The 20,784-nt window shown below is 38.7% G+C and overlaps 2 protein-coding genes across 2 annotated transcripts in view; one reads left to right on the top strand and one right to left on the bottom strand.

The window, feature by feature from the left end:
• Window positions 1-20,784, top strand: part of LOC135212114 (probable ATP-dependent RNA helicase DDX49) — a 131,715-nt gene that overhangs the window by 70,301 nt on the left and 40,630 nt on the right.
• On the bottom strand, window positions 1,541-18,962 carry LOC135211785 (probable ATP-dependent RNA helicase DDX49). Its single transcript, XM_064244997.1, is given in 8 exon segments — window positions 1,541-1,579; window positions 1,780-1,959; window positions 11,822-11,896; window positions 11,898-11,988; window positions 16,811-16,986; window positions 17,432-17,463; window positions 17,466-17,623; window positions 18,955-18,962. Coding segments are annotated over 8 exon segments (759 nt in total).

Consider the following 20,784-nt stretch of genomic DNA (forward strand, 5'->3'; position numbering starts at 1 on the left):
TGGGAGGCAGTGGGAGAGGAGTTACAATGACTCTCCCACCTCGTCTGAAAGCTAACGTACATACTTGAAAGCATTCCAATTCGAAATTTCGTTAGAAAGCTCTGAAGCTAGAATAATATCTAACTTGGAGAGAACCTTAGATACTACAGGCAGAGTAAACTTGAAAAAGAAACATTAATCGAGGCAGTAGTAAGAGATTTGCTGATAGCCAAAGAGAAAGCAGGCAAAGAACGAACACAAGCATTACGAAGAGAGGAATATGCTAGCAGACGAGATTTTACAATAACCAAAACATGACAGAGATAAACAGTTGACTGAATCAACATAATATCTAAATGTGTGAAACTTGCTACAGATACATTATCATCTCAATTGTCCTATACCCATACGTATTATATATTATTAATCCTATGCATGCTATCACCTCAAACTAGGTGTTGACGATGGCAGAATGTGCCTACAGAGCGAGACTTAATGCTTACCGAAACAGTCCTTATGAGAACACTTTAATGGTCCTTAGGCAAATGCTTTAAACGAGATTCAGGCCATGAAAAGGGCGAAGAAGTATTGGAGGGCACAGAACCCCATTGTCCCGAGAACCGACCCGGTTCCCTGGCAGCAGACATTACCAACTGTCGCAGGGCAGTCCTAGGCTCAGGCTACGTACAGAAGAGGGCACCAACACCTTACTTCTAACAGGAAACACGAAAAAGAGTGCACACTATGGAGGGATTTGGAATGTTCCTGTCACGAACTCAGTTCAACTTGTATTAGAACTAAAAATAGGTTTAATGTTATGTACCAACTTCTCGTTACCCTTTTCCTTTCCTTAATGAAATGGGGAGCAGAAGGCGGAGCTACAAAGGAAGTCAATACTAGCGCTACCAAAATGCCTAGTCTGAGTAGGGATAGCTGCAGATGAAGGGACACTAAGTAGGATAGAACTGACAGGTTTAAGTCCTGACCTAACTAATTGCTTTCACAATCTATTAGTTTACAGTCTTTCCTATATCTGACATATTCAGGCATAAATTCTCAGAACAATTCCCTACATTCTTCACATCTAGTAGTTCCAAGATCACACTCTGTACCCTTGCAAGTACAAACCAAATGATGATCAACTTCCAATTTCAACATTCTGGTTACATCCAAATCACTCCTACATAGCCTTTTGTTATTGGTTTTGCTTCCAGTGGAAGATATCCTAGGAAAATGAAATTACAATACCATAAACAGGTGTAAAACAACCAAACTTCATAGAATACACACAATCGCCTAACCACAATGGCGGCGAGGAGAATTCTAACAAGAGCTAAAACATTTGAAACACACCTGGTGGAGAACAGGTAAACCAGACAGTCATCCAGGCAGCCATTCAATTTTTTTGTTTGAATGCAGACTCGCCTAATCGGTATGGAGGTATAGCTAACTTTAACAGTAGGTAAGATTCATCACAAATAATGTATCCTGAGGAATAACAATAAAGTGGTGGCTATATGAATGAGCCATGACACACTGTTTTCATGGAAATGCCTGATTCCTATTGCATCTGGTAAATATCTGCTATAGCTATGACAACCTTAAAACGTTTTCAAATAAATTATGCATTATGATGCAATTTGTCACTACTAATACCACTGATAGCCAAACATGCTGCTTCAAAAGTGGCTTGTAAACATCAGAGCTTAAAAAATAAATCAAAATCTTATATATGGTACATAATATACTTCTCAGTACCATTTGTAAGCACATTAACTTAGCAAATAGATACGTACTTACCTGCGTGCTTTTACAAGTGTCTGTAAAGACAATGATGAGGCCCTTAGGATCTTGCTTTTGTTGTTCTAATATCACAGCAACCAAGGTAGCATCTAGAACAATTGGGTTCACTAATGAATATTGCTCGTCTAGCTCTGTGACAGTGGCTTGCTTTGAATAATCTGCTTCCCATAGGAAGACCTGAAAAATTAAAATGTACTATATACATTTCTAACAAATATACATTTTCCATAACAGCACACTCCCCATCAAATACGGCGACATAGTTCATATAATTTTTGATTTTTTATAACATCATTAAAAATATAACATGACAGGATTCAATCAAAAATATGTTACTAACCAATAAAGATTTAAACTACACTATAGTCGATTCATATAAGGTAGATTCTTGCGCCTACTAGACGTTTGTTGGGCGACCTCTGATTGGCTGGTACTGGGAGGTAGGCCGCTTGCTCAGTATCTCCTTATTTTTGTCTGTGGCTTAGAAAACTAGCAATATTATGTTTATATTTCTTCAATCATCTCACGCTTTGCTCAAGATAGGAAAATTTTGGTCATACCATAGGATTTGGTATTAATTGTACAACTAAGTTATCTTTTCCTGAAATCAATAAGATAAAACACAAAGGAATTACGAGTAAGAGTGAAAAGAGATGCATTTAATTCTTTATGCCTGTTTTTATTTATCATCGGATTTTGCATCATTAACGCGATCAGATTTTGGATGCATGTAATATGTGAAGAGAAAATGAAGAATATGTCTTATTTATTATGTTGCATCAGTAAATGATTCAAGTTTGACGGTATTGCCTTGAGAATGATATCTGCAAGGCGTTGTTGCATTTGTCATCTCAGCAAGAGATTTGAGTTGCCAATTAGCAAGAGATTTGAGTTGCCAATTAGCGATATATGAGGTTGCAGTTTCGACAATATTTACCATGTTATGTATATCATTACATTTTCTATAAATAAATACACAGAATTTCCATTATAATTGTCAAACATTTTCAATCCAATATCATATAGTACGTCTGGGCATATCTGATAAGGAAAGTAATAATAATAATCAGATGGATGCATCTGGTATCGTTATCTCAGACCCAGGTGGGCCGTGGGGAATTCAGTCCAGCAAAGAAGTTGAACTCTGTGGAAAGACGACTTCACACTCTTCAACTCAGCCTAAGCTTTAATCAGGTTGTTTCTGGATATTGTTTCTAATATCATTTTATGAATATATTTTCAAATGAAAGAGATATCAGAGACTTATTTGAGTGATATGAAGCAATAATCTCAATGAAGTAATAAACAACAAAGTATTAAGAAAGATGGACTTCCTATCAGGCTGAGTCAAGTACGGATGCAACATAAGACATATTCTTCATTTTCTCTTCACATAATACACACATCCAAAATCTGAAAGCACCAGTGTATTCAGGGTGATTTTATTGTATGAAAATACAAGTCTTACATCATCTTGAATATACAAATTATTAAAAATCCGATGGTAAATAAAAACGGATATAAACAATGAAATGTTTCTCTCTTCACTTTTACTTGTAATTCCTTTGTGTATTATCTTGTTGATTTCAGGATATGATTATTTAGTTGTATAATTAATACCGAATCATTTGGTAAGACCAAAACTTTCTTATCTTTGCAAAACATGAGATAAATGAAGAAATATAAACGAAAATACGACACAATGAGCGAGTGGCTACCTCCCAGTACCAGCCAATCAGAGGCCGCCAAACAAACATCTCGTAGGCACAAGAATCTACCCTAAATGAATCAACTATAGTATGACTAGTAAAAAATTACAACAAGTAAAGTACATTAAAACAAAAGATTCAAATTTACTAACAAGACCACAATTATTTAAATACTTTCTAAATGGGCTTTTCACTTGAATGGGAATACAATAATACCTCAATCTTATGCAATTTGAATTGTGTGAAATCACAATAGTGCGAACTTATTATTGAAACTAACTAACTACCATACGCGAGTTTTTCAGAGACATGCGAATGCAAACACAACATTTTTGAATTCTCAAGACATCTTGAAAAGTGTTTGTTTAATTGTTAATTAATTTATAGGCTTTAAAGCTTATATGTTTAAATTAAAAAACATTAAATAAAAATAATAATTCTCTCTCTCTCTTTTACCGAGATGAAAGAAAATGATATTGTTATGTTACAATAAAGTTTCATACATACTTACCTGGCAGATATATACATAGCTAAGACTCCGTCGTCCCCGACAGAAATTCAAATTTCGCGCCACTCGCTACAGGTAGGTCAGGTGATCTACCGGCCTGCCCTGGGTGGCAGGACTAGGAACCATCCCCGTTTTCTATCATATTTTCTCTCTTCCACCTGTCTCCTGCGGGGAGGCTGGGTGGGCCTTTAATTGTATATATCTGCCAGGTAAGTATGTATGAAACTTTATTGTAAATAACAATATCATTTTCATACAATCAACTTACCTGTCAGATATATACATAGCTGATTGGCACCCTTCGGTGGAGGGTAAGAGACAGCTACTATATGGAATAGACAGGTAAACAACATATGTTGTAGGTATAAATAAAACCTTGGTTCCTACCTGATAGGTGGTAGACTTGGTGGGTGTTTGCCCAGTAGTCTGCATCACCTCAAGAAACTTTAGCGAGATATGTGATCTATGGCCAAGAGTTCTTGTGGGTCTGCCGATGGGGTCTTACCCACTTACTCAGCAGAGCCTAAAAGGACTTTGTCAATGGGTGCTGATCCACTTATATGACAATACACCTTATGAAGGAGCACACAACCAATCCCGACCACCTGATCCTAACCATGTGTTAGAACTAAGGATTGTTACGAGTTATCCCCGAACTCGTCACAACAACCGTAACTCAAAAACCACTACGCACACATACATAATTTTTCAAAAAAAAAAAAAAAAAAATTATACTCAACTAATTGGATATGACGAGAATCTTATGAACAACATAGACGGCCGCCCGTGCGAGCCCTGAATCCTCCATTGTTCGAAGAGATTCCCGACCATATCCAAACAGAAGAACAGTATATACAATTTAAGGATTGGTGTCGGCTCCCGTACCCAGAATCGTATCTGCCGATACGATAGGACCTAGAGAAAAGCATTTCTCATACGTCACACGCACGTCTTCAAGTAATGAGATGCAAATACCGAGTTGCATCTCCAATATGTCGTATCTAAAATGTTTTTAAGCGACATATTCTTATAAAACGAGAGAGACGTCGCAACCGCTCGTACTTCATGAGCTTTTACCCTCAGAAGTTGTAATTGTTCGTCCGGACAGACCTTGTGAGCGTCCGTAATGACGTTTCTTACAAAGAACGCTAGAGCGTTCTTTGACATCAGTCTTGTGGGGTCTTTTACCGCGCACCAAAGACCTTGTCTAGAGCCTCCCAAATGACGCTTCCTCTGAAGATAGAACTTCAGAGCTCTAACAGGGCATAGAGACCTCTCTGCTTCTAAAAAAAATGCCTACGAGACTAGACATTCCTTTGATTTCGAATGACCTAGGCCAGGGATTCGTGGGATTCTCGTTTTTCGCTAAAAACAGAGTCTTAAACGAGCAAATCGCCGAGTCTCCCTTGAATCCTACTTTATCCTGCAGAGCTTGTAACTCACTAATTCTTTTTGCCGTCGCTAACGATAAAAGAAATAGGCATTTTCTAGTTACGTTCTCTAAATGATGCCTGATGCGGAGGCTCGAATCTATCCGAAGACAGATATTTGAGGACTACGTCCAAGTTCCAGTTCGGAGGTACTGGTTCCTTAGACTTTTGACGTCTCAAAAGATCTTATGAGATCGTGGAGATCTTTGTTATTTGCCAGATCTAAACCTCTGTTCCTGAATACAGCCGAGAGCATACTCCTGTATCCCTTTATTGTGGATACGGCTAGATGCGATTTTACTCTCAGGAATAGCAAGAAATCAGCAATTTCCGCTATAGAGGTAGAGGAGGAGGACAACTTCTTGGCTCTACACCACCTTCTAAAGACCTCCCACTTCGACTGGTATACTTTCGAAGTGGAGGTTCTGCGAGATCTCGCGATCGCGCTTGCCACTTCGCGAGAAAAAGCCTCTCGCTCTGACAAGTCTTTCGATAGTCGAAAGGCAGTCAGAGCGAGAGCGGGGAGGTTTTGATGGTACCTCTTGAAGTGTGGTTGTTTGAGAAGATCCGTCCTTCCTGGTAGGGATCTTGGAAAGTCTACGATCCACTCTACCACCTCCGTGAACCATTCCTGGGCCGGCCAAAAGGGGGCTATTAAGTCATCCTCGTCTCTTTTGACGCCACAAACTTTTTCAATACTAACCCCAGGATTTTGAATGGGGGAAAAGCGTACACGTCCATCGAGACCAGTTTAGCAGGAAGGCGTCTACCATAATTGCTCTTGGGTCTTCCACGACCGAGCAAAACACTGGGAGCCTTTTTGAAATGTATGTTGCGAATAGATCCACATGAGGAGTTCCCCACAGAGACCAGAGATCGCGACACACTTCCTCGTGCAGAGTCCATTCTGTATGAAGGACCTGGTTCCTCCTGCTGAGCCTGTCCGCCCTCACATTCCTTACTCCTGTACGAACCTTGTCAGCAGGGAGATGTTCCTGTGAGACGTCCAAGTAATAGGTCCCTCGTGAGTTCGTAAAGGAACGAGGAGTGTGTCCCTCCCTGTTTCCGAATGTAGGCAAGTGCGGTGGTGTTGTCCACGTTTACTTGTACTACCTTGTCTCTCACCAGAGGTTCTAGGCTCTTCAAAGCCAGGTGTACGGCGAAGAGCTCTTTGCAATTTATGTGCCAGGACACCTGTGCTGGTTCCCAGGTGCCTGACACTTCCTCCGAGCCTAATGTCGCTCCCCAACCCTCCCTCTCCGACGCGTCGGAGAACAACACTAGGTCTGGGTTCTGTGATCTTAGAGAGATCCCTTTGTTCTCTTCCAGAGGCAGCAACCACCACTGTAGGTGTGCCTTTACCTCCACTGGAATGGGAAAAACGTCCGACAGATGTTCCGTTTTTCCAGCTCCAAGACTTCTTGAGGAAGAATTGAAGTGGACGGATATGAAGTCTTCCGAGAGGGAAGAATTGTTCCAGCGAGGAAAGCGTCCCAGAAGGCTCAACCATTCCCTCGCTGACGTTTGCTGCTTCTCTAAGAAGAGAGAGATTATCCTCAAACCTTTTGCGGTTCTCTCTTGCGAAGGAAAAACTCGAAAACCCCGAGAATCCATCCGAATCCCCAGATAGACTAGGTCTTGTCTGGGGGTCATCTGAGACTTCTCGAGGTTCACAAGCAATCCCAACGCCTTGGTCAAATCCAGAGTTAACTTTAGGTCCTCCAAACACTGTCTCTCCGATCTGGCCCTGATGAGCCAGTCGTCTAGGTACATCGAGACATTCACTCCTTTGAGATGAAGAAATCTCGCCACATTCCTCATCAGGCTTGTGAAGACCTGAGGAGCTGTGGACAGGCCGAAACACAAGGCTCTGAACTGAAAGATCCTTCCCCCGTCATGAAACGGAGGTACTTCTTCGATGAAGGGTGGATCGGGACGTGAAAGTAGGCGTCTTGGAGATCTAGAGACACCATCCAATCTCCTTGTCGTAATGACGCTAGGACTGAAGCAGAAGTCTCCATGGAGAACTTCTCCTTCTGAACAAATTTGTTCAGAGCGCTGACGTCTAGTACTGGTCTCCAGCCTCCGAGGCTTTCGCCACTAGAAAAAGGCGATTGTAAATAAACCCCGGGAGTTTTGATCCAGTACTAGTTCTACTGCACTCTTGTCCCACATTTGTTCCACCATCGATCGAAGAGTATCCCTCAGCACAGATCCTTGTATTTGGCTGATAGTTCCCTTGGTATTGACGTTGGGAGGGGCGGAGTATTCAGGAAAGGGATACGATATCCCTTCCTTATGATATTTAGTGAAGACGCGTCTGCGTCTATCAGTGTCCAGGCTTCCACGAATTCCAGGAGCCTGGCACCTACTGGTGTTTGGAGGAGAAATGTTTCATTTGCCCTTTTTAAAGGGACGAAAGGCGGACCTACCTCTTCTCTCTGGAGCCTTCCTTCTTGCGGGAGGTCTGGAGATCGGACCACCTCGAAAGGGCTGCCTAGAAGTGCTAGGTTCTTTCTTGTCCGACACTAAAGCAGGTTTTCTTCTTCCTAGCTGACTGCGTCAGAAGATCCTGTGTCGCCTTCTCAGTTAAAGAGTGAGCTACGTCCTTCACTAACTTAGAAGGGAACAATAGTCCGAAAGAGGTGCATATAGTAGAGCTGCCCTCTGCGCATGTGAGACTGCCTTTGTTAAGAAGGCGCCATACACTGTCCTTTTCTTCAAAAGACCTGCTCCAAATAATGCAGGAGACTTCCAAAGATCCATCCTGTACTGCTTTGTCGATGCACGACAAAATGCATAACAGGGCTTCAGGTTCGATTCCTGCGAATCGTGAGCTTTCTTGGACATCACCCCAAGGGACCAATCTAAGAAGTTGAAGACTTCCAATACATGGAAAAGTCCCTTGAGGAGATGATCCAGTTCCGAAATACTCCAAGTAATGCGAGCAGAATTAAGACTAGGACGCCTTGAAGCGTCAACTAACGTCGAAAAGTCTGCCTCTGTAGTAGAAGGGAGAGCGATACCCATATCCTCCTCCCCCGTCTTGTACCATATGCCTCTTTTCCCAGCTAACCTGCTGGAGGCATGCAAATACTGTCCTGGTTAAGTCTTTCTTCGACTTCATCCAGGCGTCTAAGGCGTGTAAAGCCCGCTTCATCGAGATGGTGGGCTTCATCTTCAGAAAAAAGACGGAAGTCTTCTTCGCCTTCGCACTCGAAAAGAGCGAGGCGCGGAGAAGGAGGAGCAGCCGGAGTCAAACTCGTCTCCGTATTCCTCCAGAAGCAGGGGTAGTCAACACCTTATAGTTGGACAAGCCCTCTCTTCCATGATCGTCATCATCCGAGTTTCGTTCGAACTCGTGATAATCCTGAGTTTCTGTTCTCCTTTCAGAACTTTCCTCTTCTGGGGGAGACAAACTCCTGATCGGAGAGGGGCTAAGGGAATGAAAGTCTTTCCTTTTTCCCGTTCTGATCGACTTGGAAGGCGTCACAACCTGCGGCTTCTCTCGCGCTTTAGAAGACGTCATGTATGACGCTTCCCGCTCTCCGAGCGTCATGTATGACGTCTCTTGTTGACGTTTAGATGACGCTTCGCGTCTGGAAGACGCTTCGCTTTCTAAGGGCTTCCTACTCGGCGTCACAATCTTGGACGGAGCGTCACGTCTAAGATCCTCTTGATTTGACGCTTCACTTCTAAAAGACGTCTTCCGAGCAGGTGCGAGAGGACGAGACTTCTTAATAGGAAGCGTCACGTCCTTCCGACGGGGCGCTAAAACTCCCACAAGAGATGACAGTTGTTCCTGCACCGCCATAATGATTTTCCTTGATGCTTCTCCTACGTCTAGTGCCTGACGCCTTTCGTCATCACTCGGGGAAGAAGCATGATGGGGTACTTCCTCATAAGCGTCAGGTGACGTTGACGCCACCTTCGCCTTCTTAATAGCAGACGGGGCGTCATCCGAGAAGCGCTCCGGGCTAGAATCAATGTCTTGCTTCATATGACGCTTCAGCGGTCTCGATAAGTTCGACTCCTTCCACCCTCGTTTAGGTGAGGGAGAGGGAGAGGACGAGAAACACTCGCGAAGGACGCTTTTCTATAGCGCCCTTGAGCTGGCTGCCATGAAGCAAAGCTAGCTGAAGGGACGTCTGACCGTTGGGGATTCCCCACGACCTCCTTAAGGCTTTCGACTTTCCTTCTCCTCTGGGCATGTGAGCTTGGAAGAGGTCTAGGCCTGGGAGCGCCGCAGGACGATCAAACGCCCCCTCCACAACACTGATAGGGCTCACTTCACTAAAATGTTCACTATCACTAGCCTTACCTTTCGAGTCCGCCATCTTGGACTTCATGTCTCGAATCGTCGCTTTCAGATTGGCGATTTCCGATGCGAATCCGAAAAGACACTCTGAGGAATGAGATTTATAGGGAGAATCTACAGTAGTAGGGTTAGAATTGATCATTGAAAGGCTCAATAGGCCTTGAATTCACACCTTTCAGTCTTCTAACTCTATCCCTCTCTAACTTCTTCAAATAAGAAGTCAAAGTCTTCCATTCTTCTGCATTCAAACTCTCGCATTCCTTACAAGTGTAATAGCAGAACACTGCACCCCCCTACATTTACGGCATACAGTGTGAGGATCAACCGAAGCTTTCGGTATCCTCACCCTGCAGCCTACATTCACACACTCTCACACTCACATTAGAATCAGACCATACTGAGAAAAATCCAAAAGAGTTTATTCCAAAAACAGTCCACAGTAGCGAATGCCAAAACACGATCCAAATACGTCACCAAAAAGTCGAAAAACGTTGATCAAATGTTGAAAAAAGAATCCAAGTCAGGAGGTAATAACACAATGTTGATACCACCGGCGACAGAGAAAATATGATAGAAAACGGGGATGGTTCCTAGTCCTGCCACCCAGGCAGGCCGGTAGATCACCTGACCTACCTGTAGCGAGTGGCGCGAAATTTGAATTTCTGCTCGGGGAACGGACGGGGAAGTCTTAGCTATGTATATATCTGAACAGGTAAGTTGATTGTATGAAATTTTATGTTACTACATGTATGTTTATTAATATTTTAAAACATTAATAATATTAGATAATATATAACTAAAATAATAAAGTGTAATTTCAAAATTTGGTATGTTATAGTAACTATTCTAAATAAACAAAATAACCTTTCCATTTCACTCTTTTACGTAAGGACAACTCTTCTCTACTCTCTCTCACACTGAGATTATAATATTTTCAAATAATAATAATAATAATAATTTGGTATATCACTGTATTTAGCAATATACTACATATCTACTACTGTGGATTTTAATTTTTCCAATATAATAATAATAATAATTATAAAATGCATATGAAAATATCTTTCTTCATCTTTTGCTTTTACTCGAAGAGAACTCAAAGCCAGAGGTGTCAAATATATGTCTATTTAATGTGACAGGTGAGGAGTGTTGCAATTTGGAGGTCAGCGAATTCTTGTAATTCTCTCTCTCTCTCTCTCTCTCTCTCTCTCTCTCTCTCTCTCTCTCTCTCTCTCTCTCTCTCTCTCTCTCTCTATAGGTGTGTAATAATTCCTAATAATTTCACTCTTTTATGCAAAGACAACTCTCTCTCTCTCTCTCTCTCTCTCTCTCTCTCTCGTAGTTGGTGGTAGATAATTTTAAACTGATAAAATTTTACCTTCATCATCTAGAACTGCAGATGCGCTGCTCTAAAACATAGACACATATCTAAGAGTTGTATTAGTTCAAATAAAAAATACTTTTTGTTCATGGAAAGGGATTTTCAGAAAAAAGACAAAGAGAGAAAATAAAGAAGTTTCTTTATAGAGGTTTGAGAAGACTTTTGTAAAAATACATAATAGATCAGTTGGAATGGGGAAAGAAAATAAAAATACATGGTACCAACCAATTATTTTCTTTAAAGGTAATGTATTAAACTACTTTTAAATGAAATTACAGTAACTTTAATTTCAATTAAAAGTTAGCTTAATACTTGTGGAAAAGGGGGAAAGTGATTAAGGTCATATTTAGTGTTCTAACTCTAGAAATAAGCATTTTTAGAGACCATGCCAAATTTACACGAAAATTTGACTTGCGCGAGAGGGTCTGGAACCTAACCTGGCATAAGATTGAGGTATTAGTACTGTAATAAGTTAGGTACTTTAAAGCTTTTTAAGCTTTCAGAGTTATGCAAAGAGTCGCATCAATATGATTATCATAAAGTAATACTTCAATCAACCAGTAAGAATTACCATACCTAATATAAGCAAAAATCATAGATAAGCTAAGCATCTCTCCAACAGATTTAGCAATAGTACAAAATACTATGGCATCTGATTACTTAGTACGTGTATCAATTTTACTGTTCACTTACATCTGAGGAAGCAAGATCTTTCATACGTTGTACTCTGTCTGTTATTGTTTTGCTGTATAAAAGAGTCTGCCTTTTTTTCTGGTAGTGATGACCAAATGGTTTTCAGCTGTTTATCAAATCTACCATCCATGAGTCTGTCAGCTTCATCTAAGACCAGAAACTTTATCCTGGAAAAATAAGTTTGGCAAAATTCTTATTGAACACTGTAGCTATGGGCAATGATATAGTTCAGAATACAGGGAGTTCTTGGTTATCGATGGTGTCGATTATCGGCAATCTGGTTTTATAGGGCTTGTCTAGCTATCAGCGATCTTCAATTAAGAAATGCACCAATTTATGGTTATCTGTGCTGATAATTGGATATTAGCACCGACGCATACCTAACACAGGTTTTTTGTATTGGTTTGAATTAACCGGTTATCAGCAGCAAAATCGGTTTTTGTTTGTATGGTGCTTTTACGCTGCATGGAACCAGTGGTTATTCAGCAACGGGACCAACGGCTTTATGTGACTTCCAAACCACGTCGAGAGTGAACTTCTGTCACCAGAAATACACATCTCTCGCTCCTCAATGGAATGGCCGAGAATCGAACCTGCGACCACTGAGGTGGGACGCCAACAACATATCAACCACGCCAATCTGGTTATTGGCGCCGATAAGCCCGAAAATTGCCAATTTTCAGTTATCGGCAATTTTCGCTTATCATCAAGTCACCAGAACAGAACCTCCACTGATAACCAGGGACTGCCTGTATACAGTAATCCAAATAATCTGAACTATGCCCATTACCACATTTTCTGTATCAATCTTCACTGTGCAGTTTCCTGTGGAGTTTATTAAATGTAACATTAAAAAAAGGCTCTCAGCTAACCACATTTATTTTTTTCTTCAAGCTTATGTTTCCTTGCTGTTAAATGAATAAATGGTAATGGAGTAATGGAAAGAGAGATGACGGCTGCATAATCATTTTCTCTTTTGAGGTTACTTGAAAGTCAATATACAGGACTGGGTATTTTTTAATCTACATATGTACTATAAATTCAGATAATTAAATGTGTCCAAACTGCCATCAAAATTTTTTTTATTCAAATTAGGCCTATGAATCTAAAGGGTAAAGTCTGCCATTCTTTTTCATCTTGAAACAATGAATGGTACTCCTGTCTGTATCTGCCTAAGAGGACTAGCCAAAGGACTTAAAGAGAGAGAGAGAGAGAGAGAGAGAGAGAGAGAGAGAGAGAGAGAGAGAGAGAGAGAGAGAGAGAGAGAGAGAGAGAGAACTAGTTAATCATTACTCTTCTGCACTAAGGAAAGATAAACAAAGAATGAGCATTCTTGCCTTTAAAATAAACATAACAGTTCCAATTTGAGAAAATTCAATGTTTTTAATTAAACTTTATTTACTTAATAAGTTTTCATGATAAAAAGAAAATATAATTTTGGGCTATGAAATAAATAAAAACATCAAGCTTCCATTCCTTGACTTGCTTAAGGGTAAATGTAAAAATGTACTTTTTTCAAAGAGAGCCCAAAATACTACATAAAATAAACTGATGACAACATTTTTCCTGCCTTTATCAAATAATTTTATGTCATGGAATGATTTGTGTATGGGTAAAGTTCCCGACTCTTTTTAGCAACATATTCCCAGGTATAGAATGATTTGGTATTATTTTCTTATTTCTATTAATAAAATTATCATGGTGAGGGTTTGTGGGGGGGGGGGGGGGGGTTTGTCTTTGTTCTAGCGTGGGTATGTTTGAGAGAGAGAGAGAGAGAGAGAGAAGAGAGAAGAGTTTAGAGAGAGAGAGAGAGAAGATAGAGAGAGAGAGAAGAGAGAGAGAGAAGAGAGAGAGAGAGACGAGAGAGAGAGAGAGAGAGAGAGAGAGAGAGAGATTTAAATATATGGTCTGTTAATTAATATTCTGTAACGTCTTTAATTCTATGTACAGTCTGTAATGTCTTTAATTCTATGTTCAACAATACATTCTCAAGTAAATTAACTAAAGCAATCCCAGAATTTTGCAAATGAAATCTTGCAGTGTTGTTGTAATGTAGTATATCTAGATACTTGTTAAGTTCAGTGGCTACATCTGTACTGAACATGTGCAGACACTTTTCTTTTCATTACAGCATTCCTTAAACAAAACAGTAAAATAACTATTCTCACAGTATGCTGTTTAAGATATTATATAATTTATACTGTTTTAGATATTATTTAATTTATACTACATTGTATACAAGAGTATGTGTATACATTATGTATACTTATGTAAACATCCTACATTTCACCATTTCATACAGAGACCTTGAGACAACACGGACATTGGTTCTGGAACCAACACTCCATGTAAGCCAGGCTGAGTATACCAAACATGTTGGTAAATTAACCCTTTAATGCCGATTGGACGTATTAAATGTCGATATAAATTGTCTGTTGGGTGCTGATTGGACGTATGGTACGTCGATATCGAAAAACTTTTAAAAATTCGCAGAAAAAATAGTTATAGGCCTACCTACTAGGCAAAAACGTTTGAATCACGCACCTTGAGGGAAGCTGGGAGCCACGGATCAAGGCGGATCAAGGCGTTGTTTTGTTTACAATTGTTACGCAGGCCCGCAAGCGCGAATTTTCCTTCTTATCGCACTAAAACGTATCACGACACATCTCAGAAATTATTTCGTCACTTTGACATAATTTTTGCACCATTTTAAATTAGCCGTTACATGGAGTATTATATATGAAAATGTGCGCAATTCCATGTAGAATACAACAAAAAAAAACTCATGGTTGTAGCTTTTATCAGTTTTGAAAATATTTTTTCATATAAATAACGATAAGTGCCTAAATTTCAACCTTCGGTCAACTTTGACTCTTACGAAATGGTCGAAAAACGTCAATTGTAAGCTAAACTCTTATATTCTAGTAATATTCAATAATTTACCTTCACTTTGCAACAAATTGGAAGTCTCTAGCACAATGTTTCTATTTATGGTGAAATTTATGAAAAAAAATTTTTCCTTCACGTCCGCACGGTAACTCTTCCGAAAAAATCATAAATTTTTTTTGTCCGATTGTCGTAATGTTTGTACATTTTCAATTAGCATTACATAAAGTTTTATATAGGGAAATGTGTGCAATTTCATGTAGAATACAACTAAAAACAACCCATGGTTGTAGCTTTTATCAGTTTTGAAATATTTTCATACAAATAAACATAAGTGCCAAATATCAACCTCGGTCAATTTTGACTCGACCGAAATGGTAAAAAAATCAATTGTAAGCTAAAACTCTTATATGCTAGTAATATTCAAAACATTTACCTTTATTTTGCAACAAATTGGAAGTCTCTAGCACAATATTTAGATTTATGGTGAATTTATGAAAAAAAAATTTTTTTCCTTACGTCCGCACGGTAACACTTCCGAAAAAAAATCAGAAATTTCTTTGTCCAATTGTCGTAATGTTTGCACCATTTTAAATTAGCTGTTACATAAGTTTTAAATATGAAATGTGCAAAATTTTATATGAATAAAAGAAAAAACAACCCATGGTTGTAGCTTTTATCAGTTTTGAAATATTTTCATATAAATAACAATAAGTGCCTAAATTTCAACCTTTTGGTCAACTTTGACTCGATCGAAATGGTAAAAAAACGCAATTGTAAGCTAAAACTATTACATTCTAGTAATATTCAATCATTTACCTTTATTTTTCAACAAATTGGAAGTCTCTATCACAATATTTCGATTTATGGTGAATTTATGAAATAAACTTTTTCCTTACGTCCACGCAGTAACTCGTCCGAAAAATCATAAATTTTTTTCAATCCGATTGTCGTAATGTATGCACCATTTTAAATTAGCCGTTACATAAAGTTTCACACTATATATGAAAATGTGCAATTTCATGTAGAATACAACAAAAAACAACCTATGGTTGTACCTTTTATCAGTTTTGAAATATTTCATATAAATAACGATAAATAGAAAAAATTCGTCCTTTGGTCAACTTTAACTCAACCGAACGGTCGAAAACTGAATTTTAAGCTACAACACTTACAGTCTAGTAATATTTAATCAATTACCTTCACTTTGCACAAACAGGAAGTCTCTAGCACAATATTTCGATTTATGGTGAATTTTTGAAAACAGCTTTTTTTTATGTCCGCGCGTTACAAATTAATGCATCATTTTGTGATAATATTTTTCTCTGTGTTGCCTTGATCGTTTTACAATGTGTTATATACCAAAAATGATTGCAATTTAGTGTACAATACAACGGAAAAAAATGAACTCGTTAGCTTTAACCGTTTTGCTCACAGCGCGACTTGAATACAATTATATATGAAATTTTGTTTTCTTGCTATCATATATCCCATTATTTATATATGACATTTTTTTTAATTTCTGATGGTTGCATACTAAACTTCACGCAATGACAAAAAAGGAGCCAAAAATGAACTCTTAATCTTGAAAACTAAGCGTGCTGTGATTTTTTGAAAAAAAAAAATTTTTCCGCTTCGGCGCTCACTCCCAGACCCCGCCGGCATACGGGAGACGACTTTTATTATACCCCTTCGGCGTTAAAGGGTTAAAGATATTACAATGAACAGTATGATAGACAAAGGGAGCTATTATTTAAAATTTCCACATACTGTTGGCTTTGTAGAATAGCCTTGCCCTAACATTACTCTTTGAAATCTGTTGCTCTTAATACCTGCAGTACTGTTCTGCTTCACATAATTCAGAATATTTTCTCCAGAGTAGAGTGATTCATTCAATTTTTCAAGATACACTTACTGTAAAACAAACACTTCTCAAAGTTAAAGTAAAAGCAATCTGTAATTGTCTTCAATAAATTATTTATTTCCAGAACAATTAAAAACAAATCCAAAACAAATTCATAAATGAATGCAAACATGGTGAAAAAATTGCAGTGTTCAAGAGTTTAGATATGTAGAGAAATAAAAAAATGGCTAAAAGCCTACCTTTTCAATGACAAATCTGATGTTTCTAGGATGTCAGCTAAACGTCCTGGTGTAGCAACAACAATGTGAGGTGAACGACTTAATTCAGCTGTCTGCTGCAGCCGATCCATCCCTCCAACAATTACACTTGTCCGTAAGGCCATAGGAGCTCCAAGACCCTTAAACTGATCTGTAATCTAAAATTGATTTTATTTGATGCAGCTGGGAGCAGAATTATTTTTAAAAACCAAATAATTATATGTATAAACAATATATTTCGGAAGGAGACCCTCTTGTAGACAGGTTTTGTTAAAAATGGTTGCTGCTTCAGCACTATTAATTTTGTAGAGATTTCTCTTTTTTTTTTTTTTTTTTTTTTTTTTTTTTTTTTTTTTTTTTTGTAGAGAGTCTTCTCATTTTTTTTTTTAGCCGTCATCAGAAAAAAGAAAAGACTACAAAATTAATAGTGCTGAAGCAGCAACCATTCTTAACAAAACCTATATACAATATAACCTAGTTAAATGGCAGTTTCAATTTACAGTTCTAGCCAACAAAAACTGATCATAAACAGCAACTATAAAAAGTACTGATTGATATAAGAAAACTAATCTACTATACCATGTACTCTATCAAAAATCTTACCTGGTAAGCTAATTCACGGGTTGGTGTAAGACTAAAGCAAAAATTCCATACGGGTCCACCGACAGCTTTTCTAATATAGGAATCACAAATGCCAGGGTCTTTCCAGACCCTGTTTTAGCAGCACCTATAACATCTCTGTCCTGAAGAGCTGGTGGAATGCAGTGGAATTGGATAGGTGTGGGTGACGGACCTCTGTAAAATCAGAAAGAAAGTAAACAAACTTAACAAATTCAAAATTTTCATAATTAACAATAGCTATCAAATAATTTATTTATGAAGATATGTAAGTTTCCATAACTTTAAACATGCTGTTAAATTATGAAAATCCCTGATACTTTGAATGCTTCAGAAAAAAACCACAGTACTATCAAAACAATTCGATACAATTTCAATAACTCACAAAAAAAAAAAAATGAAACAATTCTTGTTTCACTTCAGCTATAAACTCTAGCAGGCACAAAACCTACTCTAAATGCCTACTTACATATGACCAAACTGTTAAGAGAGCTATCTATGACTAAGTGCAAGGGAGAGTCCTACTGACAAACACAACTCTGGATAACTTTTTCTGATAATAGTGCTACTTACTTATGTTCCTTTTTCAGACTTCTCTGAGTTAACACTCTAGTGATACTGGAGCACCAACAATATTTCTCATTTAAACTTCATATAATAGTCCTCCAAGTATACAGTGAGACTATGTGACTTGGAATTTTTGTCTCGTTGACCCTTGTTAGAGCACATCTGCATACTCCAGACAAAAAGCAGGTTTTGGCATGAGAAAAGCCTATTTTTGGTAGTTGCTGTTGATAGAATGGAATGGAATATGGAATTTAGCATTGAAGCCAAGCACTGGAATCCAAAGGATTATTCAGAGCTTTAATGAATTTGGTTTGAAATGCATGTCAGTGAATTTATTTATGAATGAATAAAATAATAAATTATTCTAAAGCTACGGTATAGTCGCTGTTGAGTCCTCAAGGATTATCCTTTCCATGGTCTATCCAGACTAATGTCAAAGAATTCTCTTCTAGCTGGTCTTGTGGTCAGGTATTGTATTGTAATAATAAACATTATAACACATGATAGAGTATAAATTGACTCAGGAAAAGAAGTGGTTATGTTCATGTGCACTGTCATATTGTTTACATATGACCAAAAGCTGAACATGAAGCCATTCCTTTCTCAATGTAGGAAGATCCCATGTCTTTTAGTCAGGGAAGTGGGAGGGCTTTGAGGACTCAACAGCGACTACCAAAAGTGGGTTTTTCCTACATCAAAACCTGTTTTTTTACAGTGTGGTCACTGTCTTGTCTTCAAGGAGCTTTACAAGAAAATATACAAGTGACGAAAAGCTCTCGAATTTTAATCCCAACAACCAAAAAACATTTTTGTTCTAGGGTTGAGCCACAAGTTTCAAGGAGGCCCATTCTTTATTCCAAATACATTTAGGTTTGGTAGCAAAGAACAAAAAATTGAGTGCAAACTTAAGTTTTTTAGGATGAAGTTCTGTAGTAACTTACCTAAGCATGCCGGGTCTGGTTGCAATATTGTCAAACCTTTCCCAGCGATAGTTAGCATACAAGCATGTTAGAAGAACCGTGGTTGGCCTCTGTAGCATCTATGGATCAGGTCTATCCTTTAATGCCACATACTGATACACTGTATAGTTGAATTTGTTCGAGCTCATGGCAATAGTGTTGCTAACGTATAGGAAAAAAAACGAACCTTCTGGGATGTTTGCTGTGACCTCTAGGTAAACCTTAAATTCTTGAATTGGGCACAATTTTTTGTCTGCTAAATCTAGTTTACTTAGAATAGATTTCCTTTTTGAAGGAATCTCATTCTTGGCCAGGAATGACAGGCCACAGGACAATAATAATTGATGGTCAGCTGTTTGCGTAATGTATTGTCCCCGTCTAAGAGGGCCCATTACTAGTACGGGCTCCTAATGCTAATGCAATCAAGATTGCATATTTAACTTATGAGTTGTGGTTGTATTGGGTCTGCTGAGTTGAGGGGGCTGATTGAAGTATATGCACTTTTGTTCAGGGACCAAGTAATTGGAACCATTCTAGAGTGGATCCTTGTAGTGCAAAGGACTGTAGAAGGGAAGTGACAACTTCTATACTACTAGAGTCAATCCCAAATTCATAAATCAATGGTTCCGTTAATGCTGCCTTGTATACTGATTGTTGTAACTGCACAGCATTTGCCTTCAATAGGGATAAGAAATTTTAATACTGTTTCCCTAGAATTTTTAACTGGGCTCTCAGTAGGGATATAATCTAACTATATCTTCCACATTACTGGTATTGCCAGATATATGAAGTCCATAGTTTTTGCACAAGGTATCTTGCAATGTTGGGTGAGTAATTTTTACTGTAGACAATATTTAAAAATCCCACCCATGAGGGTCTTGGCTAAGAAAGGAGGATCCTTAAATGACTTTCCCTCCTACTGATTGGGATAAAAAGCAGACAGTATTAGAATTTATCTCTTCATCCGCTGTTGAAGTAATAGGAACCGATGCCTGTTTGGCCAATTTAGAGCTATTAAGTAAGCTGTTCCTTTGAAGGTTAGGAGTTTGCTCAACAATACCTAAGAAACCTGGAACAATGGAGGAAAAAGATATATCATCTGCCATGTGTTCCAGTCTTGTAGGAAGGTATCTCTTTGTTGTTGCTTGACCAGCAGTTTGCGATTCTCATATGTGGAAAACAGGTCCACTTCCAATTGTAGAGGTATGTTGGCTATTTTACGAAAAGAGTGGTTGTCTAACATTCACTTTGTTGAGGCTGTCGTTTTCCCTGATAGGACGTCTACTATTACATTGAGAGACCCCTTAAGGTGAGTTGCAGACAAATGCCACTTTCTTGCTTGTGCCATCGAAGGATGACTACCATTATCATATTGAGAGGAGGTGAGTATCATCCTAACCTCTTGATGTAGGACACTGTAGTTATGTTGTTTAAAACAACTAAATTGATACGACAATTCCTCAGAGTAGCTGACCACCTCCCTGCCATCTGACGATCCTCCCTATGTCCTCCCAACCTGTCAAAGAGGCATCTGTGTGTATTGTCTCTCATACAGACTGAGAAGTCAGGGTGACCTGTATCACCAGAAATTCCTTCCAGGATCAAGGGCAAAGTATCTCCCCAACTTTTTTAATCTTTTGGTGTGGTTGGTCTCACATCTTATTTGTTGCATGCGATAGCTAGAATTTGTTCACATTCATTTGTTGTAATCTGAGTATTGGTATCTTAATTAATGCAGATTGACAACCAAGCCAGTCATGTGTTCTAATGTCGCATTGGAAACTGGCCTGTTCAAGCATGTTTTGAGGACTT

The sequence above is a fragment of the Macrobrachium nipponense genome, chromosome 40 (genome assembly GCF_015104395.2).
Source record: "Macrobrachium nipponense isolate FS-2020 chromosome 40, ASM1510439v2, whole genome shotgun sequence".
Lineage (NCBI taxonomy): Eukaryota > Metazoa > Arthropoda > Malacostraca > Decapoda > Palaemonidae > Macrobrachium > Macrobrachium nipponense.